The 25,598-nt window shown below is 36.7% G+C and overlaps 1 protein-coding gene across 1 annotated transcript in view; it reads right to left on the reverse strand.

Moving 5' to 3' along the window:
- dpy (fibrillin-like protein dumpy) overlaps positions 1 to 23,018 on the reverse strand; it is a 100,993-nt gene extending 77,975 nt beyond the window's left edge. Inside the window, exons 1-13 of the mRNA XM_076113472.1 lie at positions 22,712 to 23,018; positions 6,343 to 6,407; positions 5,264 to 5,465; positions 4,962 to 5,066; positions 4,757 to 4,873; positions 4,352 to 4,483; positions 4,097 to 4,212; positions 3,619 to 3,868; positions 2,831 to 3,096; positions 2,025 to 2,757; positions 733 to 1,905; positions 437 to 646; positions 51 to 344 (exon numbers count right to left, since the gene is read on the reverse strand). Of these exons, the coding sequence (XP_075969587.1) occupies positions 51 to 344; positions 437 to 646; positions 733 to 1,905; positions 2,025 to 2,757; positions 2,831 to 3,096; positions 3,619 to 3,868; positions 4,097 to 4,212; positions 4,352 to 4,483; positions 4,757 to 4,873; positions 4,962 to 5,066; positions 5,264 to 5,465; positions 6,343 to 6,402 (3,658 nt within the window). The 5' untranslated portion in view covers positions 6,403 to 6,407; positions 22,712 to 23,018. The remainder of the gene's footprint in view (positions 1 to 50; positions 345 to 436; positions 647 to 732; positions 1,906 to 2,024; positions 2,758 to 2,830; positions 3,097 to 3,618; positions 3,869 to 4,096; positions 4,213 to 4,351; positions 4,484 to 4,756; positions 4,874 to 4,961; positions 5,067 to 5,263; positions 5,466 to 6,342; positions 6,408 to 22,711) is intronic.
- Positions 23,019 to 25,598: the final 2,580 nt, after the last annotated feature.

The following is a 25,598-nucleotide window of genomic DNA, read 5'->3' on the forward strand; positions in this document are numbered from 1 at the left end:
TATTCAATCGCTTACTAAAAATATTATGGAAGAGATAAGATATATCTTACGTGGCATGCAGAGTAGATCAGGGTTTCCAACAAAGAATGCGTTACAGACGCATCGACCACTTTCTTCGTCACAAGAAGCGCCGACGCCACAAACTACACCCTCACAGCGTTGTCTGCATCGTCCCGCGACGCACATTAACGGTGCCTCACATGGCACGCCGGAACCACAAGTATCTCTTCTGCAAGCACCTCCAGGGAATGGGTTTCCTACCATTCCTTCGGGACAAACACATGTCGGCCCAGTTTTTGAAATTATGCATTGGGCACCGAGGGCACATGAGTATGTATCGCATCCTGAAATTATTAGCTCTTTGTAAACAAACTCTTTTGAGAAGTTGGTAATTTATGACCAGTAATTTGTTTGTCATTATTTATCTATGACTTACCAGATATACACTTGCCACCTTCCGGTTTAGTGTAACCAGGGTTACAACGACACCATGCGGCATGGTCGTCTACTTCACAAAATGCATTAGGACCGCAAGAAATGCTGTTGCAGGGTGATAGGCAAGAGCTGTTTATACAAGCGAGAGTATTGGGGCAATCGACATCAGAGGTACATAGCCGTTTCGTTTCCTGTATTTCCTGAACATTACCTATAAAAAAATATTTATTTAGTCCACATTAAATAGTGACAAGCTAGGATTCTGATAATCCGATAAATGACATTGACTATACTTACATCCAGTTTTATATGGATCGCCAACCATATCCAGAGGGCACTCACATCGATAACCACCTTTTTGGTCGTGACATATAGCACCACGAGCACACGGTGAACTGTGACACTCATTAGTATTCGTACATCCAGTGTAAGGATCTCCTTCAAAGCCGGTCATACACATGCATCGAGGTGGATCGCTCGGCGTACATTTAGCGTTAATTCCGCAGGTGAACCTCTCACAAGGACTCTTGCATTTCTGCCCATCGGTGACATCTAAATAATATGGCGGAGGACATACGCATTGACCGGGTTGGATACATTTCTCGTTAGCAAAACAGTCTGAATCACTTATACATCGCTTTTGATTGAGTGTACAATGTCCAGACACCGAATCTTGACTGTAGCCGGGAGGGCATTTACACGTGAAAGAACCAATTGTATTGACACATTCAGCACCAAATCCACACACTGGTTGACCAGTTGTGCACTCGTTTATGTCTTCACAGGCACCTTCCGCTGTTTGCATGAATCCAATTGGACAGGCACAATAGCTAACCCCATCCGAAATCACTATGCATTCTGCACCTTTTCCACATTTATTGTCTTTTGTACAACCGGATAGTACACAATTTCCATCGACTACTTTGTATGGCGGCTGACACTGGCAAGATATATCGTTGCACAATTCGCACAGATTGTATGGATTTCCACTATATTCAGCAGGACATTTACATTCGTAGCTTCCTGGCAAGTTTTTACAAATTGCATTCAAACCGCAAGCTGAGCGACCAGATTGCGTGCATTCATTGATGTCTTCGCACAATCCTGTTTCCGTACTGCGTGAAAATCCTTGCGTACACACGCAAACATTTTCTCTGTCATGTAAAATACATTGTTCACCTTGTGGACATGGATTCGTGCTACTACATTCACTCGGTGTTTTGCCGGGAACACAGCCGTCGACGTAGGGATCGCCACTGAAACTTCCAGGGCATTCGCACAAGAAATGGCCCGGTAGGTTTTTGCACACCGCGCCAGAACCACAAGGATTCTCATTGCACTCATTTATATCCTGGCACCCAGTTGGAGACGATGGGTCGCCAGCGAACCCGCTTTTACATGTACATTGTGCAATCTGTTCATTCAGTAGACATTCAGAATTGCTGCCACATTGCAATGCTTCGCAAGGATCTGTAGAATGAAATAATTACATTAAAAGTAGAAAAAGTTTTTAATGACTTCTTTAAATTAATATCAATATATTTAATAAATGTTTGTCAAAATAAACACAATAACTTTATTATACTTACGGCGGCATTCGTTTCCAACGTTTGGTTCGGGACATAGACATCTTGTATTCGAATCACATAATGCGTTACCGGGACAGTCGTTATCATTTTTACATGTTAAAATTTCCACGCATCGCACCCTTGGATCAGGATCTGGTATTGTGCCTCGTGGACATTCACAAGTATATGAACCGTCACGATTGATACACTCTGCGCCAACTCCACAAGCTCCATCTAATTGGCATTCATCTATATCTGTGCACTGTTTATACGCATCTCCAGTGTATCCTTCTGGACATTGGCATGTAAAGCTCCCAGGTGTATTACTACAACGGGCATTGTTACCGCACCGAGTGACGTGTCCAACTGAATTATCACACTCATTGATATCAATACAACCTGCAGCTATGTCTGTAGGATCAAATGTCCATCCGTCCTCACAAACACAATATGCCTCTATTCCATCAGGTTTGCAGTAGGCGTGTTCTCCACATTGAACGTCTTCGCACGGAGCTCGACATCCTACACGCGGAGGAGTGCCTATGTATCCTGCAGCACATTCACAATTAAACCCACCGGGTGTGTTAATACAATGCGCGTTCTCTCCGCATATTGTGGTATTTGCACATTCATCTACATCAACGCAGACCGATCCTCGGGCATCAAATCCTTCTTTACAGAAACATTGTTCTTCAATACATTCGGCGTTATTGGTACAATCGAAATTTGATTTACATAGTGTATTAACATCGACCTGAAATTGAATGATTACTTTAACACCATTACAAAAAACACCACATCCACAAATAAATAAACTATTGTATTACCTGTTCACAAGCAATTTGTGGATCCGGTTTAGCTCTGTATCCTTGGGGGCAAACACAATTGTAGCCGGGCACCGCGTTCTCACAAATTGCGTAAGTGCCACAAGGACGTTCAAGAATCTCGCATTCGTTAATATCTCGACATCCTCCTGGTGTTCGTGCGTCGCCTGTATATTCCGGCTTGCAAGTGCACACGAAGCTGCCGAGGGTGTTAGTACACAGCGCGTCTGCACTGCACACGGCTTCGCTATTCTTACATTCATCCACGTCTGGTATAACAAACAACGCAACGTCTAATTACAAATGCCGCGTGCGGGATCACCGATATTAACACGCGCAGTAGGTACGCCGACATCCACTACGAAGAGGAAGAGATAGACTCACAGACGACTCGGAAGGCGACAGAGAAATCCACGAAAGACAAGAAGAGAAACTGTAGAAGAATATTGAGAAAGAACACAGTAATAAAGTAACACATCCATCGGTGTAATGCTGGACCACACAGACAAGCGTAGTCGTCGTTAAGTTATAATGTTGCCGACGACACGTTGACATCTGTCAACGTAATATTCACTGAAAATTTCGAATCATTTTTGTTTAAACGTTTCGAATGTTATGATCAGTTGAATTAGTAAAAGCGTGAAGCTACCGAGCGAACAGGTACGGCTGTTTTCAGCTCGGCACGTTAACGCGATTAAGTTAAGTTGTATGTGTCACAAAGCGTTAGACCACAGAAAATGAAAACTGTTAGAATTAGGTCACACCTACTGCCGTTGTCGATGGGGGCTTACCAATGCAGTGCACGTTTGCGTCGCCTTCAAAACCTGGTGGGCATACACAGCGATAACCGCCTGGGAGGTTCTCGCACAGAGCACCGACGCCGCAAGAAGAGCGCGCGCACTCATCCTGGTCGCGGCACCCAACGCGAGGATCGCCTTCGTAGCCCGGCGGACAGCTGCACTCGTAGCCGCCCTCCACGTTACGACATACAGCGCCCGGCCCACAGCTCTCTCCGCTCGAACATTCGTCGATATCAACGCACTACATATCACACCATTATCATTGGCAAAATACATTGTATATCTTCTCCTAATGTCATGTTTGCTTAATTAATAATAATCTTACATAAAATAGTTAAAAATGATGTTAAAAATATATTGAAAAGGACAATTTTGACGAAAAACCACCGGCAATATGTCTACATGTTCATGCAATAAGCATGTACCTAAATTATTATTTTTTCCAATCTTTAGTAAGCAATTCACTTACGCCGTCAAATGCATTTCCGGTAAAACCAGCTTCGCATGCACACGTATAGTTTCCTGGATAGTTTTGACATACAGCATTCGAGCCACAAGCGCCGGGTCGTCGACATTCGTCAATATCTAAAACATCCACATAATTACATATTACAATATCTAGAATGAGAAAACGAGCGTTGTTCAAGCATGAAGTGTTAATCAACTCGGGGTCGGCAACGATGCATTCCACTTTAGTTATTTAGTTGACTATTTGTACAAGTACCTCGACACTCTTCTTCACCATCGCCCTCGAAACCTCGATTGCACTTGCAAATAAAATGAGCTGGCAGGTTACAGCACTCCGCGTTTGCGACGCATCGTGACGATACCGCCGGATCCTCGCACTCATTTATATCTGTAAGCGAATGGTATTAAAAATATCTCTTGAATTAATAAGTATCTAAAAAGCGAAACTGCAAGCTTAATCGAAAATTGTTGGAAGGAAAACCGTTGGCGGTTATTATCTGTGGAACTAATCAATGTTATTGACACACATTCTTACTAAGCATATAAATGTGTTGAATTGGCTTTGGTCCGATGTAACACCAAGAGACATGTAGTAGGTATTTAAGTACTGAATAATGTTTCTTTTATTTTCTATGATGAATTTCGTCGATAAGATAATTACCTCTGCAAGTGAAACCGTCGCCTTCGTAGCCTGGGAAACACGAACACTGGAAACTACCGACCGTGTTTGTACAGTGCGCAAAAACATCGCATGGTCTTTCTTTGCATTCGTTTACATCTGCAAGTAGACACCAGGGAAATATAATTATTTATAACCCTACACATTATAACTTGATTACGTGAAGAGATATTAGATATGCACATACCTGGTTCCTGGCAATTACATCCGCCGAAACCATCGTTACAATGGCACACCCCGTTTAGACAAGCACCATTTATACATTGGGCGCCATCTTCTTTGGTACAATCATCTAAAAATAGGGAATATAAAAGATATTATAAAATAAAATCTATATTCAGCGCTCACAGAAGTTGTAAATTTGAGACACAATAAAATATTCCATCGTTGAATAAAAATTCCTGGCACATATAGCAGCGGTGCGTAGATACCTACTGTATAATTGCTGCGTACTGCATACAATTGATACAATACATTGGTCTCACTCACCTGTACATTTCAACTCTGACTTGAGCTCGTCGGATCCTTTATAACAATCCGAAACACCGTCGCACAACTTTGATAATTCATATAATTGTAATATTTGTGTCGATTCGTTTACTTGACAGCCAAAATAGCCGTCTTCTAAATTTAAGAAAAATACTTCTCGTTTTATTCCTAATCCTATTCCATACTGGCTTTGTGTCGCTACCTGTGAAAGATATTTTTGGATTAACAATTCTGCTCTTACTGTCGAAGTATCATAATAAACAGGTGTTTGCTAAAATAAACATAAACATCAAGAATATACTACAATTATTATTACAAAGAAGATAAGAGATTCAGTACATTTGAGTATGAGCTTATAAAAATACTCTTAAAAATTATAACACTTAGCGCAGTGAGTGGGAACGCGTAAAGCATTCAAGATGTGTAGCGCCAGAAGGCATGAGTTTATAACAATAATTTTGTATAATTTGTTAGATAGAAACAAATTAGAAAATAAAAACTCATGCTTGATTATCTAACAAGTTAACGAGGTATGTTCCTGAGTGCCTTACTTGTTAAAACCATAAACTATACAAAATATATTTAGAAACTTCTTGGATATATAAATAAGGTAGGTATAGCGTAGGTACTTGTAGGTTTATAATAATTTGTCTTTGGTTACAAGTGTCATATACATACATGAAAGCTGTCAGTCTAGTCTACATTCGTTTTGTAATATTTTCGATAATATGAGGAAACAAGTACTTACATACCTACATTATATAGCGAGATAAATAAAAAATACTATATTGTTAAAACATCAAAAGAGCCGTATTTCAATTTTAAACTTGTTTCATTTCTTTTAAATGACACTGACACCTTGACTCCATATTTATCAAAGAGGCGGGATGATTTCTTCAATCGTACCCTTGCTACCTCTTTGCTAATTTAATTTATTTTTTAGTGCTGAAAAGCTGCACCAACCAGGAAGATAAAAACATGTTCAAACTTCATTGACAATGCGGGCCGTTTTACATAATATATTTATTATTTCTAGTATGAAGCAATTATAAGTAAAAAAGGATTATTTGATTACTCACATGTGTCGTCGTTGTGACTAAGAGCGTCCAAACCACGAGCGGTAAGGTGTCTATATACATTTTCTCTGTAACAAAAGAAAAGAATAATTAATATCCAAGAAACCAATAATGAACACACACACAGAAATACATTATGACTACATATCCAAACAACAATACAAAAGTTTACTAAACCAATCTTTACAAAGGGAAATGGTAAGACAGTTTTCATACTCTTCGGATTTTTTTATTGTAATGTGATTAACTTTAGTGTAGAGCATTACAGTGATAGTCGAGTGCTTCAGGCATTTGCCTTCTACGCGAGTGGCCGAACATTTTAAACCAATGCGACAGTAATAATTTGGGTACGTAGTAGAAATAATTATCACTTAACAGTAGAGAAAAACATCGTAGTAAGATTTTTTAAAGGGGCAAACAAATAACAATAATGTATCCGACTCCGGCGGCCAGTTTTATAGAAACCAGCCAACGGTGCGGGACTTAGTTTGTAGCGTCCAAGTGTGTGCACTATGCACAGTTACATTGTCTATTCCTTCACTCTCTCCGGCTGGGACCGATAACCAACACGACAACTCCAAAAGAACCTTTTTTTTGCCCGGTACGTATTAAATCTCTAATCAATTTTTTGACCCATATATGAAATTGGCAATGGTTTTAAACAGACAAAAGGTGAATTTTAGATTTGGCAAGAATCGTTTACAACTAGTACACTACATTACGTAAATACTAAGTAGGTACGTTGGTTACTGTATTGGCAACATCTGTTTATAGGTATCACGTATCCGAGTTTCTAAATGACTCAAATTTTATATAAAACAATATTGAATTTGAATTAACTGCCTCTATGGCGCGGTCAGTAGTAAATTCGACTACTTACTACGAGGTCCTGAGTTTGATTCCCTGGTCGGAGTAGTCCGGAGTTTGGTCATTCACCCAGTGTAAGGCAATATACCGGGCACGTTACCACGTCTTTTGTTCAATGGGGCTATACTTTAAAACGGCAAAATGTATTTTAACGCTACTGCAAACTACAACTGTAACGTTGTGTATGTACGTACAAGAAAGTGAAAATAAACTAGCCTTAACCAACAGTCATTAAAAAACTTTTACTAATAACAATGAATCATTTTCATAGTCCTAGCACTGAAACTTCGCACGCCTCGCTTTCAGAATATTATAAAAAATAATTACATAGACGTTAGACGGTAAAAGCGGAACTGAAAAACTCGTTTAATCATTATCAAATTACATTGTTTAGACCATGTAAGGATTTCATTTCCTAGCTAAATTAATGTTTATGCAACGTTCTTTGTAACGCGCAGCTTTTTAAATATAATTATTGTTTTGAAAGCTGTCATATAACTATTGCTTCATTGTAGACTTCTGTTTCACTATTTTCTGGTTACCGGTTATCCGATTAAGAAAATGATAGCAAATCTGCCTATAACTGATATATAAAAAAACATCACTCATCAAGCTAACCGATTACCTCTTCTGTTCTTATAATAACAAATAAAGAATACGTGTCATATAACAAAAAAAGAACAAAATACAGTTGAATTGAAAACCTCCTCCTTTTTTGAAGTCGGTTAATAACAACGGTCGTTTCAGAAAGTGGTTATCACACCGTCTTATAGTACGATGTGCCTTTTATGTACAAGTAATGTAAGAAATAGCCAGACTACACGCTAATATAAAATAAAAAAATAATATAATTAAACGCATGCAGCCTCACGATCTGAGGAGACTAGTTGGGAATAAATACCATTCAAGCAACGCCATTGACTTGGTGACGAATTCAAAGTGCACGAAAGGTGCAGCACAGGCATTTAAAAAACATATGTTTGCGTGATTACAAGTTGTTATGACACGGTCTAAAACTATGATCAAGCTTTTTTACCGGTCGAGTGATAACTAGTAACGGATGTCTCTTATTCAATGTCAATTTTTAATTTAATAAATGAAATTGTGTGTTTCAAAATAGAATTAAATAAATATCGTTGGACAACTCACACACGGTCATTTGATTCCAAACTAAGCAGAGCTTGAACTATGCTAACCAAATAAGTCATAAATATACTTTTAAATATAGACATATACAGATACATTAATATCCAGGTTCAGAAAAAAATTCAACAAATACTCGTGCTCATCACACAAAGATTTGTCCCGGGTGGGATTGAAACCCATCACACGCGGCGCTTTGGTTATTGCAGCGAGGTAACCACTTTAACCACTGCGCCAACCGTGCAGTTGATTCAATATAAGAATAGTTACTCTTATGGTCCACCATCTTAGTATCTGACCTTATTCAGAACATGAATGGATCCGTATTCAGCACGGTTCAATAAAAGAAATCACGATTAATGTCTTTCTCAATGTTAGTCGTAAACACAGTAAACCAGTTCACACAAGAGCACGGTCTTGCATTACACATAATATTAAATATAAGTATGTTATTTGTGTTAAAACGATGTGAATTTACGATCAGATAATATATTCGTAAATTGTTCACATACTTATTAATGTTGAACAAAGCTTCATCGATTTCTCGTCTCTAATGTTGATCCAAAATATGTGTTGTTCAAATATTGGCAACCTAAAATATTGCTAGTCACATTTAGAGAATGTAATCGCACTAACAGAATAAAGTTTTCATTATAATTACAGCCACGACAAAGGCGAAGGCTGCTGTACGAGGTCATATAACTGTGTGAGCGGTGTACTTATCATTTACCTACTTGACTATTTGGTAGTGACAAACTTATGCGTTTAGCCAATAGTTACATTGTTAATAGATCTTGCGCTATCTTTTGTGATGTGATGGTTGTTTTACGATGTTCGTGTTTAACTGGTTGCATGGCTGTTTATGAGTGCGTTTGCACTTCACCTAAGCGTAGGCCTCGCGCAAATGTCGTTGTGCTAGTTGTCACAGCCGCTGCACTCGTCGTATACACGCACATTATTATTTGTGCGCGGTGATAAAGACGACAATTATCACTTGAAAGTGAACGCATTAGGCACGAACTGACCATGTGTCAAGTAACTAAATGCACAAAACTGATTTATGAATACTCGCCATCACCGTTACAGGAATTTTAGCAACAATAGATGTTCACATAATTTAAAATTAAAACACGTATAGTTAATAGTTTGCGTTTTTTTGCCATTTTTTTCATCGTGCTGCTGCTTCCTCCATTACAAACAGTTGTTTTTGTTAATTCATACAAACGTTGTCGTGAAACTCGAGGTTAGCCACTTGATATTTTCCGTCATGGGTGAGTGGAAATGAACCCTCTAAGTAAATACTTTTGTATCGTGAGAGGTTTTTGTCTGATTACTTTGTTTCTAACTTTATTGTTATCGGTCTAATATGGTATCAGTATAAGAAAGAGTTGGCCAGATATTGTTTCTACACAACAGCCAACTTACTTTATATTAACTTAAAGTTGACGAGAAGTTATAATATTTTTGGGGCAGATGTTCCTTTCAGTAAATTAAAATAGCTTTAATATGTCATATAGAGTCATTCGGGGTAACTGTTCGCAGTGGGTAAGTGAGCGTAGGGCCTATATCTCTGATCGGGGTGAGGGGGCGGGGGTGACTGTTTTGGTCAATCATAGCTGCAAGCGATGCGAACTAGTCGCGACATGTCAGTGCGCCGCACTACACTTTGTTGTTTATTTATTTGCAAAAAACTGTTTTAGGCCATTTGATTGTGTCTTTCTTATTGTTTGGAAAATATTCTGACACGCAAGATTGTAAAGCAACACCAGGAAAGTCATGTTTTTTTAATTAAATGGTTATTGTTGTTGAAATTTTTAAGCGTGATATAAAGTTATATTCATTACTTTGGACTCAGCGGTTCTTATATTCAATTTTGGGGTCTGCGGGAAAGTGTGCGCGGGTAAGTGGGCGCACGCGCACACTTGCCCGGATTCATAAAGATAATAATAAATTTATATAATTTTAGTACCAAATAAACTCTTATTTACTTATTTGTTTTAGTGTAGCGCCATGTTTCGAAATTATATTAGAAAAAACCTGAACTTGCGACTGTTACAACAAATCGCTAAAGCAAAAGCTCTAATTGAACAGGGTAAAAGTAAAGCAATTGGTATAAGCGAGTCATGTCTTCGCAAAAGACTTAAATTAAACGTAGCTGCATCTTCAATAGGTCGGTTTAAGCCAGAAACAGTACAAATTATTTAATTTGATTATTTAATTTTTTTATATTTATACCTAGAATGTTCAAGTAGTTTTGTTGGTTTTGTGTTTGGTTTTTCTGAAAAGGAGATGTTTGGTTCTGGTTAATTTTCATTAAATTTACTTCAAAGGCTAGATAATTTTGGTGAAATAATTAAATTAATATAATTAATTTCGGTCAAATTAACCAATGCGTTCACTTGCCCCAAGTGCGTCTATTTACCCCTTAGCTGTGCGCACACTTACCCACAACACGGGTCAAGTGTTCGCATTCCGACTTTCAGTTGTTTTTGTCTGTTTGAATGAAAACTAATATACTTACAGATTTAGTTTGTCTTCCAAATTGTAGTCTAATAAATGTTTATTTTGATATGTTACTTTTATTTTACTGATTACACTGTTCTAATTCACAATGTGGTCCCAAAGGTGAAAGTGCGCACACTTGACCCGAATGACTCTATTAGCTTAAGTAGTTTCTCCCCATGACAATTTTCTCCAATCTGTATGTAGGTATAATATAGGATGAACGGTGGTTTGCAAAACATTTTAATAGAACTATTTCCTTTCTGCTAGTACCCATCTTTATTTCTAAAGAGGACAATATCAAATGGACGATTCCTAGATAAAATTTACGGTTAGGATTGAGCGAAACTATGACAAAGCTCGAAGTTGTCGTAAATTGCGTAGGTACAAGCCATTACGAGTTTACTAAGGCCGAACAAGGCACTAAGATAAAACACCTAATATTGTTTTCAATAATAGTTAGCCTTGACACCTTAAAGTTCTCGTGACAAACGCTTGTATTTTATTATTGACAGAAACTGCCTCTAAAACCACATAATACACGTAAAAGATGTAGGCGAACACACTTTAAGTACAATTGTGAATTCTTCTTAAATGACACGCACCTAATACTTTGAGTTTACACAATAGATGTCTAACTTTATCAGCATATAATTGACTAATTTATCACCTATAAGGGAGATTTAAGAGAAAAGTCGTATTTACTGTCAACCTCAATTATTATACTTATGCATATTAAACCAAAGGTAACTAAGAATAGCATGGCAGAAGCTGGATTACGAACCATTGCCCTTTAACACCTATCGACTCATTTTTCAATGAATAAATTAGAAGTTCCTAGTCCTAGCATATTTAAACATAATAACTTTTTCTTGAGCTTAATGTTGAATATAAAATGTCCGATTAAAGAGGTGACAAGATATGCAAAAAAGTTTGTAACCACCGTACATTAGCTTGATTCTCAACTACTATCGACTACCGACAACCGGCTAGCTATCGAGTCTAACACGAAAATCTGTAAAGCGCCTCTAGCGGGCTCCGTAAAAACTATTTTGGCTGTTCATTTTAAATGTCAAACTCTCGATACTCGACAGTACAGACTATACAAGATTGCGCTACAGCAAAGCAAAATTAATTGCGTGTAATAATTAAATTCACTTGACCGAGCACAATCAATGACATTTTCAGTAAATATATTATGCAACACGCAGTGTATTCTATGACCTAAAGTATTTGAAAACGTGAGTACACACAATATATCATATTTTACCCATATAAATAGTTACAAGGAAAAAATATCAATACACCATATATTACAGTAATGAACGTTGTTAAGTAATAAATAAGAAAATGTCGCTAAAAAACTTTCTTATATGCTTGTATGAAATAATAAGTAGTACTTTTAAAAAGTCAATTAATTTAACCTTAGGATTTTATGCACAAACAGTCTTATAAGTATTTTCAACCCGCATAGTATGGTGGACACGTTTATAAAGGTACGTCTAGTCGTACAAACTTTTGTTCTAGTTTACGCTAATAGTCAGTTAAAGATATAAACCCAGCCTAAAATACTTTACTTTAAATTCAAACTCAAATAAAAATAAGCTAATTTGCTAAATGTTATATCGTCTTTTGGGAATCGATTAAAAAGAGTAAACGTAGTAACGAAAGTGAAATATTGTGAGCAATATCAACAAATCCGCGCACTCATCAAAATACGTCAATCATGGTGGGTGTTCAGTACGTATTAAACCTTACGTCACGAATCAAGTGTAACAAGGCACCATGTGGGCTCGCGTGTACGAATGTGCTATCAAATCGGGCGTAAAATGCGTCCGCGAGTCCATGCGCCGCGCGCCCGCTTGCGCCATTCACTTTCACGTCCCGCGTCGCACTCGTTCGCTACCATTTGTGCCTCGCTCGCACTGAAAGTGGGCTGCAGACGAACAATGCCTCTACGCAGTTTCTCTCCCCACAAACAATTCCATATCTGATTACCGATGCATCTTGTCAACTTCATTCATCATTGAACAACAAAAAGATGGACGATACCTAACTACATGTTTATTTCGAATGCTCGGTATTTTTCGCTTAGCTTTTTATGTAAAGATATTTCAATTGTTCAACAATAGTGATGACAGCATACCCGCTACCTATGTCATCTGGTTCTGTATGAACCTTTGGCAATTTTTTACGTCTCGTTTTTAAGCTTCCAAAAGAAAATTACTGGAAATACCTAATTAGCTAACAGAAGCAGTACCTTTAACTATAAAAAAACAATGAATGATCTAAGCGTTCGTCTTAGGTTTATAAAGTCTTCGCACAGCTGACGTGTTTGACTTCAAAATCGACTTTTATTCTAAAACAATTTCCGTAGAACTATTATGCCGTGGAAATATTTCCCAGAAGTGACTCATGATCTACGATAGTTGATGGTTCACGCTTCTCTTCTCATCGTTCCGTTTCTCACAGATGTTACACTGCTATAGAATTTTCTCTGATTAATGTACTTTTCCAATTTTTTCGGGTCAAATTTTGCATAATCCAATTTGATCTCTCTGTACTTGGCAGCTTTTGCCTTTATCGCCTAAGCACTCCCAAAATATAGGGAAAAATGGATTTAAACAATTAGATCAGTTTGAGCTCCTTTCACCTTGGGCAATCATCCTTACTCACAAACCGTGATCACGTATCAGTGCGCGGGTGGAACGTAAGGGCACAAACGGAGCCAAGTACGCTCGGCGTCGGCCATGAATGTGGTCTGCTAGATCTCGATAGCTCAGCACAAAATTGCATTGGTATTATCGATAATAATCGATTGGAGTGAGTGGCGAGCGTATCGTTGTGAACGGTACCAGTAGTAACACTAGCGGTACAATCCAACTGTTTCAACAGCGATAGCGGAATTGCAAGTTTACATTGTTATTGGCCACACATTTACGTCACACCTTATTCATTACTCAACTATGTGTTATACATGCTAATGTCTCACACTAATACGAATATGATATAACATCTATATTAATAACTCAAATGCTAACATCCTGAAGTCAAAAATTTTACTAGCTCACAAAGTTTTATGTAGTTTGCTGATACAAGCCGGATCCGAGTAAAAACCCAATACCGAATACAAACAAAAAGTAATACGTACATATTAATACAGTGTGCAACTAGCTTTCTTGGTTCAATGTTGAATATAAAGTGTTTAATTTTAAAGACTTCATTCAGGTGTGTTCTCTAAACAACTATAATATGTATCTTCTCTTCTGCGTTTATGTATAAGTCCTAAATATAAAAGGCAGAAATATTCTACAACCTCAGCGAGAAAGAACTTTGAATTTTACTGTTGGTTTACTTCAGTTATTGAGAAATTCAAGATTTTTATGGACTTATCTACAGTCTAAAATACCCTTAGGATGCTTTTTCTGAAGATTTTTCGCGTTGTAATGAGGTACAAATGAAATAGGTGTGTACATTGCCCTGTAACAGTACCAACAGTTTACCCTTTGAACAAGTCATTCGAGTATAAAGGCTGTCTCTAACCCGAGTCGTGAGGTGACGTGACGGCACATCGTGCATGTATCGATACAATCTATTAAAGGCGAAAGAGCGGTTAGGTCGAGACCAAGTTCCGGTGATGTCGGCGGACGGCGGCGTCGACCGGCGCGCTGTGCCTCCGCGCCACGAATACTAAACACGAGGATGCCTCACCGACAGCCCCCGAGGGATAGCCAAGTAGAGCGACCGCTCGAGGCGCCCTATTATATTACTCCAAATGATGGATTTCAAGTAATAAGTCTTCACTCGAATATATTTCAGACTTCCCTTTACCAACAAGAATATTGTTTAAAGAAAATCATTAAGCAATTACGTCATTCATATAAAATCTCTTGAAAAAACAATCCTTATACAAATTTAATAGTTGTGATTCATTCGATACGTTAACCATGCCTTATTACATTATCTTCATTTACATACACGTTTGCGTAACATTGTCTCACATCAGCTGTAACATTGATAGTCACACTATAGCGTCTATAGTCACAAGTACATCTCAATCTATTTATCCGTTAGTTCTTCGTAATTATGCTGTCGCTTAGGACATATACTCATAAATATACCACCCACAGTTCACAACAAAGTAAGTACCTTAATTTATACAAAACTTCATTAACATATAACCTCCAAAAGCCAGATTGTCATTTATTTTAACAAGCATTGAAACTGTCGGTAAAGGTGACTATTTTTATGTATCTGCCAAATTCAGAACGTCTATATCTTTGATTTTTTATTTAACTTTTAAAAATATTGGCGTAACATAATGCAAATCAATATTCTCTAATATTATATGAGCTATGAAGATACAAAGTTGCACAACATGAAAAATCTAGACTGGAGATTTAAATTGATGGTTATGAAACGTTTGTGCATGATGTATTAACTAACATTTATGATGTACACTAGTTCAATTACTTCTGAGATACGAATTACTTTTTATATTATATTATATATATGAATACATTTATTATATATACATACACACGATTAATGATACTTTAAAAATAAAAAGCGAGATACTTGTCTTGGGGGTGCCCTACTATTAGTACCACGAGTTGTTTCTATATTCAAACGTCAGTAAGGCATGTCTACTTAAGTTAGGTTAGCTTGCGTAAATGTTTTGTTGTTCTACTGTCTTGTATTTGAAACAAACTAACTCCTATTTTATTTGACAGGAGAATATTAGATTTGGCGTTTAAATACCGCAAGACATTACTTTGCGAACAATTTGCCAATAATTTATATTTAAGTATTAAGACAAAAGTAAGTAAAAATAAAAAATACACAAAATTTCGTCGGAAAACTTAATAGTATCATTATTTTGGGTTTTCAAATTAGGTAAATGTCTGCTTTCAGAAGTCCTTGCTGTGACCTTATAAAACGATTACTAGATATATAATTACGTTATCGTAATTTATGGCAATTGTTTTCTAGTTACCAACATAAGCAGCGTATCGTGTCACCTAAACAATAGATTTGAAACAAACTAACTCCTATTTTATTTGACAGGAGAATATTAGATTTGGCGTTTAAATACCGCAAGACATTACTTTGCGAACAATTTGCCAATAATTTATATTTAAGTATTAAGACAAAAGTAAGTAAAAATAAAAAATACACAAAATTTCGTCGGAAAACTTAATAGTATCATTATTTTGGGTTTTCAAATTAGGTAAATGTCTGCTTTCAGAAGTCCTTGCTGTGACCTTATAAAACGATTACTAGATATATAATTACGTTATCGTAATTTATGGCAATTGTTTTCTAGTTACCAACATAAGCAGCGTATCGTGTCACCTAAACAATAGATCAAGCCCATCACATCGGGCAGGTGTCATGGCCGACTCCTTCTAAAGCCAATAGGTGTCATAAATATAATTACGGGTATTACGTACTTTGGTATTGGCAGTTTCATGTGATTCAACACTAATGGCAACCTTGAACAAAATCCAGGGTGTTGAAAACCTAGTTTCATGCACTATAAATCCATATCTATACTAATATTATAAAGCTGAAGAGTTTGTTTGTTTGAACGCTCTAATCTCAGAAACTACTGGGCGGTTTTGAAAAATTCTTTCAGTGTTAGATAGCCCATTTATCGAGGAGGCTATAGGCTATATATCATCACGCTACGACCAATAGGAGCAGAGTACCAGTAAAAAATGTTACAAAAACGGGGAAAATTATGACTCTCTTGTGTGACGCAAGCGAAGTTGCGCGGGTCAACTAGTACCATATAAATTGGTTCAAGCCCTATCTCTCGAAGGAAAGATCAAACCTGTCCTTCAAATATTACCTTCAAATCTCAGTATGTATAATCATTATCATACAGGCTCTATTCTCTTCAATTAACATCCTCGTGTGATATGTCGAAAGAGGTAACAAAACAGATGTAGAATTGAGAACACTGCTATAAAATCAAACTACGCCTGAAATACCGTTAGTAAAATAGATTTAACATTGTAAAAGATATCGTAAAACTGTTTTTTATTAACTATTTCGATGTCAGCTGTTATACAAGACGCAGGCTCGAGCGCTATCCTTTTAACTTTCCACACGTTTTACTCTTAGCCTCAAAAACGGGTTTGAAAGTGGTTAATTTTCAGAAATACCATCTTACTCGTCCGTTGCGAAACAATAAATGCGAAACTGCCGATCCTCGCACACAAGATACAATGTTCAACAGAAAAAAACGTATTTTTAGTAAGTTGTTGAATTTACTTTTACTTTAATCTTACTGCTGTACGAATGTCAACACTCGGTATAAGGAAAACAATTTTTGATATCGGCATTATCAGCATAAAACATGTATAGATTCTACATGCTGTTAATTACTTATTAATAAAAAATGGTATAAACCACACATCCTTATCTATGTTTACCGTATTTATGTTCAAGCGAGGTTACTAACTTTAGTACTTACTTATTCTGCCTAGTGACATTATATTGCTGGCTATAAAGTTAGACGAACATAAAATATATTTGCAATATCCGCCCACATCTAAATAATTCAACAAATATAATCATTGAACAATGATCGATTGAAAATACAGATTGAAATATTCATCTAATATTCAATTCAAACGGGAAATCGATTAATCAAACCACGCAAAGCATTATAATAATAAGGGTTTCATTCCTACTGCAAACTTCGATCATGTGTTGAATACTGATGCGCTACACTTACCACCTGACGTAATGAATAATTACTAAGGTTTAATGCCTTTGAACTCAATACAATTTATACTCCTTCATAACAGCTAAAAAGGGGCTACTAAGAACGCTTTGTAATGAGAAATGTATTGAAATTTGCTCTTTTACGATATAATAACCTGTAATAAACATCTAACGATGATATTACTACGGATTGTACTAATGAGGCACAAGGGGAATTTCTAAATCCCATATTGTACTTGTGTGTATAAAAATAACTGTAACAAAAGGCTTGCGAAAATTAGCAGCTACCAGGAATGCTACCACTACCTATAAAAGAAAGAATTTCTCAGACACGTATACTCGCTTAATGGTTTGACATACAGGTACCTATACACTGTATACAGTTTCTCACAGGCAATGGGATATTGATGTGTTGTTGCGTGAGAATATGGGATGAGTTAGGACCGTACATTATAGTTGTATTACGGAATGACATAACGGGCCAATGTCGCCAGCGCGGGGCGGCCAGGGGGCGGCGAACGACGACAGGTGCGCCCGCGCAACTAATATGGCGCCACCTGCGTCGATACTACCTCCTCACTCTCATTATTTCAACATTAACACTGTGTGAAATATTTTGTAGAACTGTACATTCAAAAATAAGTGTGAACTCATATTCAAGATAATGTACATTTAATGTAAATTAATTATATTCGACCTCATTACTTTACATCATTTCATAGTTTAAGCACCTATTCATTATAACTTTATCCGTTTTTCACTTTCTATAAGTTGTAAAAAGCATGCGTAAAATAAAAACCAAACATAAATTGAATCTAAGATATATGTTAACATTAGATAAGAATATAAGAAACATAAGTTAAGACGCTACATTTACTTGAAAAAAAATTGGTGAACAATTAAGCGTATAAATATAAGAAGCGTGCGTGTTTCGCGTCAAAAGTATCCGGTTTTAATGTAAAAAGCGTTTTAAATGGATGTTATGTTCCGTTGTTGTTTCAAACGTTTTCAATGATACATGGACTTTATGTTAGTGTGGTCATCGAAGCAACAATTTAAAGAACGTAATAAATAGTGGAGTCTATTTCAAAATGTAGAATAAAAACAAGTTGATCTGCCGTTGGTTACAATTACCGCTCGGTGGGAATATATTGCATTAAGAACAAAGGGGCCTTGAAGGAGGCGCTACGCTCGGGTGCAACCTCGTCTACTCATGCTGTGTCTTTGTTGCTATTCTCACTATCCTTCTCAACAATAACCCACGCGAATAATTAATGCACACACCGAGGGCTAATGAACTGCAACCATTGTGAATTTAATTATTTTTATTCATTATTCAGCTACTGTTCTCATTGTAGTTAGGCAAACCTACAGAACCTTGTAATATTATTCTCGCAGGTGATCATTATATTTATTTCGTTTGAAAGCTTAATTCACACCTCTAATGACTCTATATTATTTAGTTTCCAACTAGTAGCTATTGCCTATTTATTAAAGAACTTCGCCCCAATATCGTGTTTCTGAACACACAAGCACTGCAAAATGTTTCTCAGTGTTACTTGTTAAAGTTTTATATTTTTCCAGAATCATCACGATAAAACATATCCACTGGGAGTTTAATTAATTGGTCGACGATTAGGCACTAATTACAATTAATGGATTGAAGACTGAACTGACATTCAAGTCTGTAGGTAGTTTTATTTTAAAACAACGCCAGTTAACTGATAATTGGCTGACGCTTCTCTCAAAACGAGTTTATTATAAAAAGTTAAAGCTTTTTTCAAATCAAAAACAATGTGTAATTAATGATGAAGTCATTTGAATACCAGGTAATCAACAATACGATATTGTAATTATGTGCTAAGTATATACGAGACCACTAATTAGGCGGCTTTGATAGAATTTGATTGACAGTTAGGATGCTCGGTGTATACATAAGTAAATGATAAACCAAAGTACAGATAGAGCTTCGTCTGTTCACGGTCATGTCGATAAATAAGATGCTAATAATATTCGTCAAAAAGTTATACTGATTTGCGGAAAAACCACTTCAAAATGTATGGAAACTGTCCCCATGGTAACTAGGCAGTTTAAAACAATACATAAGAAATGTCTCGCACAACGAAAAGTTTCCAAACAAGTCATACAATAGGCGAGACGGAGAAAAGAAAACGTACCTAGAGCTGCATTGTTGTCTATCTAAATATTCAAACATGGTAAACTATGACCAAGGCTGTCGTCCACGTCATGTGTCACAGCTATTTAATTGCCAAATCGAATTTCCTTGACCATTTAAGTTAAACATTAACCAAGAATATGACATTATAGAACTCCTTGTGCATCGCTCTATAATAGCATTGGCCTCAATACTAGCTCTGTATGACATGATATATGATCAGAATTTTTGAAGCTGTCTCACCTTTGTCGAGAACGGTTCCTTTTGGTCGAATAAATCGTAATACAATACAATAGTTTTGATTATTTCACTGATTGTATCGATTCCATCGATTTAAAACGAAAGCCGCTTAAGATCTTCTTCATGTGTTTTTAAGCCTTAATAAAGCTACAAGATCAGTACAACTACAACATTACTGTCGCATAAAAAGTAAAACATACGTAGCGAGCTCTACCGACAATAGGCCTCAGGCAGAGATTTCATCTATTGCTAAGTGAAAGTCGCATAGTCGTACTATCATCAAATCAAGATATGTCCAATGTAACAAAGACACTTTCATTAGGACTAAAAAGTTCTTTATAAAATCTTCCATTTATGAAATCATAAATTATTGGAAAAGTCCGGTTTTGTAATGTTTTTGAGAAATTGATGACACAGTATCTAAACACACTGTTAGATCTGCCCAATGCACACATATGAATAAATTATTCGATACCAAAAACTAGCGAACGAATGACTAACCTATAAACGTAACCAACGCATTGAAAAATACCCTGATACAAGGAAAACACGCTATCGTGAAAATAAAAGAAAATGGACTAAAGAGAACCAGATTCTCATACTTTATGAAAGAATATATATCTTATACTTAAAGAAAATAAAATCATTTCTAAACGTTAAATACTAAATGTGGAAAGGATTTTGATCAACTCTCAATCATAACCAATATGAACTACTTTAATTAAGTAATCATGTTCTACGTGTAAGGACATTTTGCGAACAAGTAATGCATATAAGTTAATGTTATTACAAAAGCGATTCTTATTTATGAAGCGATTACGTCACATTGCGCAATGTTAGCGCACCGGATGCAGGTATGGAAAAAACAGCTTATCCCGACATGGAAATCTTTATTATTAGGGCTAGCACTGCGTTGTTGACTTTTTTATATGATTTACTAATAAAGTTTAAGTTTTATCAAGATTATACACAGTTGAAAGTTAATTTGTAACTCACAAAAATAAAAAAGACAACGTGCTTATAAATTGTAAGCTTTCCTTTGAAAACTATAAAACTATAATCGTGACTCTATATCTGCAAAGCACCATGTACTAACGGTAATACACATGTGTATGTATTATATAAAATCATTCATATTTTTTGTCAGATTAGAACATCGAGCAAAAACTATTACATGTATTTTAAAGGTACTTTCACTGATTAGAAACTGGGCGGTTAGATAAAGAACTTAATTATGCATCGCCTGACCCAAGAACGTGCCTTAAAATGCGTAGAAACACATTAAAATTCATGTTTTAGTTAACCCACAAATCAATAACTTGGCTAATTTATGATTTTTGAAATCGATTTCATTAGTAACATGAACACTAAATTTTGTAATAACGGAAAAATACTAATCTATGTTTAGGGGTTCTCCTATTTCTGATACAACTTGTCCCGTTAATCACTACATATGATAAAATAAAGGTATCTAACCATGTCTTAATCTATTTGTTAGATCAAAGTCTATAGAACAGATTCATGCGGTTGTCATAACAGTGAGAGTTTTTCTCTAGGAAGCTTTAAGTGTATATTTTTTAAAGCTGAACCCAGAAGAACCCGAAGCTGGGGCGGACCTCTAGTATATATGATAATATGAATATTTTAGGGTTACAGAGAAACAACAATAAACCAAAGATTTAACTGTAGCTCTACCATTGCACCCTTTTAGTACTGACGTATAAGACAATGAAAACACGTTGTTTTCTCACACTGATTAGTACTTTAGCATATCACAGGCTATACTATAGGACGGATCTTTACTGTTATTCGTTGTTTACACCATTGTTGATACCTAATCATAATAACCGTCTAATCAAAATATAACTAGTGTTATAATATAATTTACTTTCACAGAAGACTACGACTTCCCTTACTAATTCATCTTCATCGATCACTTAATTTATTAGCATCAGCAACCTAGATTGATTTCCTTGTCGAATACTGTAAACTGTTCAATATGAGATGTTGTTAATTAGTTATTCTGAGCGCATGTCGTTACACTTGACAACCCTGTGGACAGCTCTACGTAAGAGCAATAAGACTTGCAGTGAAACTTTCTTGTTTTGCAATGTTCACAGTCACCAATAAGTTCCAATGTGGTATGCATTTATGTAACAACCCCTTTTAAAAAGCTTGTGATACGCTTCTTGAATGCAATTTAAATATTTCTGCGGAAAGTCTTGTTGCCATCTCACACATACTGATTCTTACTTACGACTAGTTAATACCAGTTAGTTCATTTACAAATTACAAAAAGCATGTCTGTAATGTTTTGCTTCCTTATCGTTAGATACATATTTTAATGTCTAATTACATCTCTCTCACCCAGAATAGAATAGTGTGAGATCTTCAGTGACAACAATATTCTTATTCCGGGTAACAGTTATGACCAATTAGACTCTTATAAAATTTTAATGAGAGAAAAAGGCAGCGAGTTTCTCGTTAATTATATAAAGTAGGAACAATAAAGTAGTGTCAGGCGAGTGAACGTTTCTCAGATGTGAGCGAGGTAAAATGAATGTTAAGTTATTGGAATGAGATCAGAATAGAGTGTGCACAGAATGCGAGCGCGGTCGCGGGGTCGAGTCGTGCGAAGTCGCGCTTGCGACACTGCGTGATGCAGCGATGTGTTCGTACTGTTGTATTGTTGTACTGCAGGAGACCAACCTTGAGATCATCGGTGAGTGCGGGATCTGTGGTGTACGGGGCTCATTCCTCCCGGTAGAAGCGATCCGCCTTCCCTCGCCGGCAGGCGAACAGCCGTTAGGCAACTCCGTGGAACTCGCCACACAGCGTAGACGGTAATACTTGTTAGCGATACACTTCCGTACTGTATAGCTAAAAACACACCATCACTTAGCACTGCACCTACACTCCAAGGGTCGGAGTTAACCGTTCGTTTAACGGGCACTCGTACGACAGATGAAGTAGCGACTACGCCGGTCGTATGACGTACGACCGAGATGTTGGTCGGACAATGACTGAACGCGAAGTCGCAGGCTTCGGCGCGGGCGCAGGTTGCGCGCGCCCCGCCCCGCCCCGCAGCCCGCGGCGCGCGGCCCCGCGATGCGCGCCTCCCCGCGCTGCACCTCACTCTGGAACGCGTTCCCAGTGGCCGAGCTTTTGCCAGACCTACTCTATCTACACCGTATACTAAAGCTGCAAGGGCGATAAAGCGAGCACCAAACCCGTTCGCCCACTATTGCAAAAAGACAGAGGCACCCATGTAGCCCTCCGCCAGAAAGGTCGGCGATTAGAATACAAGGGCAAAGTAAAAAGTCGATTAAATTCCAGAACTTTCGACTGCATTGTTTTAGAAAGAAATTATCTCGCTTGCTGAACATCGAGTACTCAGAACTGCAACAAAATACTGGTATCCAAATTAATTACTTCATAGTGTTCAATTTATTCTAACGCTAAAGAGGTGATTATAGGATAGGCATATATACCTCTAATATGGGACAGATTATGCAACGTTCACACATGGGCTGCATAGATTCAATCACGTTACACATTCCAAGCAGGGCTATCTAAGAAATACAAAAAGCGTAGCTTCTGTGTGGCTATTAACATCCTCGTCGCGGGCAGAAGGCGGGCCGCGTCGGCGCGGGGCTCAATAAGCGTTCTTCGTTTTTTTCTCATCACCAATTACATCTATTTTTATAGGTCCATTGAAAAACACAATCGGAGTAATGGCTCTACAATTCGATTGTCCGGAGAATACGCCTCTGGTGATGTTATTCAAAGGCACTTACTCGATAAAAGCAAAATTGAATACAGAATATCGCAGGCGTAGGTAATATGTCATTACATTTACACAAAAAGTTAAACACCAGACGCGAAGCTCTACGCCTGTGGGCTGTTTTCACTTTTGCATGGATTATAATTATTATTATTTCTATAGGTCGTACCATTACTAAAATATACAACATACACCCTAAGTATTGTATTCTTTTCCTTAAAAAAATACAACAACCGCAGAAACACTTATATTACTTGGTTTGCAAAACTTAAGATCAATTAGTACGATTAGGAAATATTTTACATCGTGGAGCCGAATTTTAAAGATAAAATAACAGTTTGTAACGTTATCTGATGAGCTAGTTAGCATTATTACACCAATTTAATGTTTACGGATGTTTTGTGCAGCACTTTTAACAGTACAAGTATAATAATATAATGAAAGCGTATGCTGAACGCTTTCGTAGTACATTCACTCTGACCCATATATTAGACATCAACGCGCGCTGTTCCAGAACGGTTTTTATCGTGTGAACGTGGTAACATTAAAATGACTCGTAACTTGGTTTTGGCGACGTTTTCCCAGACTGACGTAAGATTTCTTAGGAATACTAGAAACATAAAATAACAATTGCACTTAAAACCTAGTGTAAATAGACATTGTTACATGTAACCACTTTGTTTGACTTCACCTATGCTCTGCCACCATAGCAAAGATTTACATTGTGTGCTCTTTGTCTACTATTTTGTTGCCCTATTACAATGCCTAGAACTTAAAATGAACTAAAATATGCGCGTTTTATTACTTAAAACCATAAACCGAACAATAGGAGCGATATGGTCTTCTCCTTGGGATATGTTTCGCTTTGAAATATTGGCTGTTGTTGATAACACGAACTTATCTCAAATCTAATTCTCGTAAGATTTTTTAGTTTAAATATTTTTTACTATGTTACGTGCAATTTTCCAAAGTTAGCTCTACAATGTACTGCCACGAAGCATTTATTCATTTCTCACATATACGGAAAAACCTTTATAAATACCTTTTGACCAACTCGGTAACTAACACATAAAGAAGGTGACACGGAAACAACTTTTGGTCACAAATATATGAGATGAATATACCTTTAATACTATATTATTAACGATATATATATTCTTAATTACCTGTCTATAGCGTTTGTATGGTAATGATATAATCGCCGAATATTTTAAAAACAAGTATAAGCTAATTTCAATATTACTTGAACGAAAACATAACAAAGTATATTTGTATGAATTTTAATTATATTAAAGAATGTCTCAAAATTGTGATCAATAGGAAACAAAATAAGAATAAGTTGTTGTTCGTGTTTGATGTTTTTTAGCAAGTCATTTGAGATATAAATAATTTATTTTACACGTTATGGGCTGATTATACGGAAGGTTCCTGGAGATAACTCGTGTAGATACCAATCACGTGTCTATTTATTATCGGAGTTTGTTCGGAATATCAGTGAAGCCTCACAGATAGCTTACTGTATGCTTGTTTTAGCACCGGCAGATGTTCGTTTTAGCCCTTTTTCTATTGCAACTGATGGACTTGATAAAACGAGATTGAGATGCGTCCATTACTATAAGTTTTGTTATCTCTGAGTGGTTTGAAATTCTATAATTTAAAAACACTAATTAGGTAAATATAATAGGTAATTAATAGACGCTTGTAGCTAAATTCTATAATTTTTAGCTGCCATGTCGTTTTGTATCCTGGGTTAATACATAGTAATTATGGTACAGTCCCACGTCAGCACACGTTTATGCCTTTTCTGTATCA

The sequence above is a fragment of the Anticarsia gemmatalis genome, chromosome 4, assembly GCF_050436995.1.
Source record: "Anticarsia gemmatalis isolate Benzon Research Colony breed Stoneville strain chromosome 4, ilAntGemm2 primary, whole genome shotgun sequence".
NCBI lineage: Eukaryota > Metazoa > Arthropoda > Insecta > Lepidoptera > Erebidae > Anticarsia > Anticarsia gemmatalis.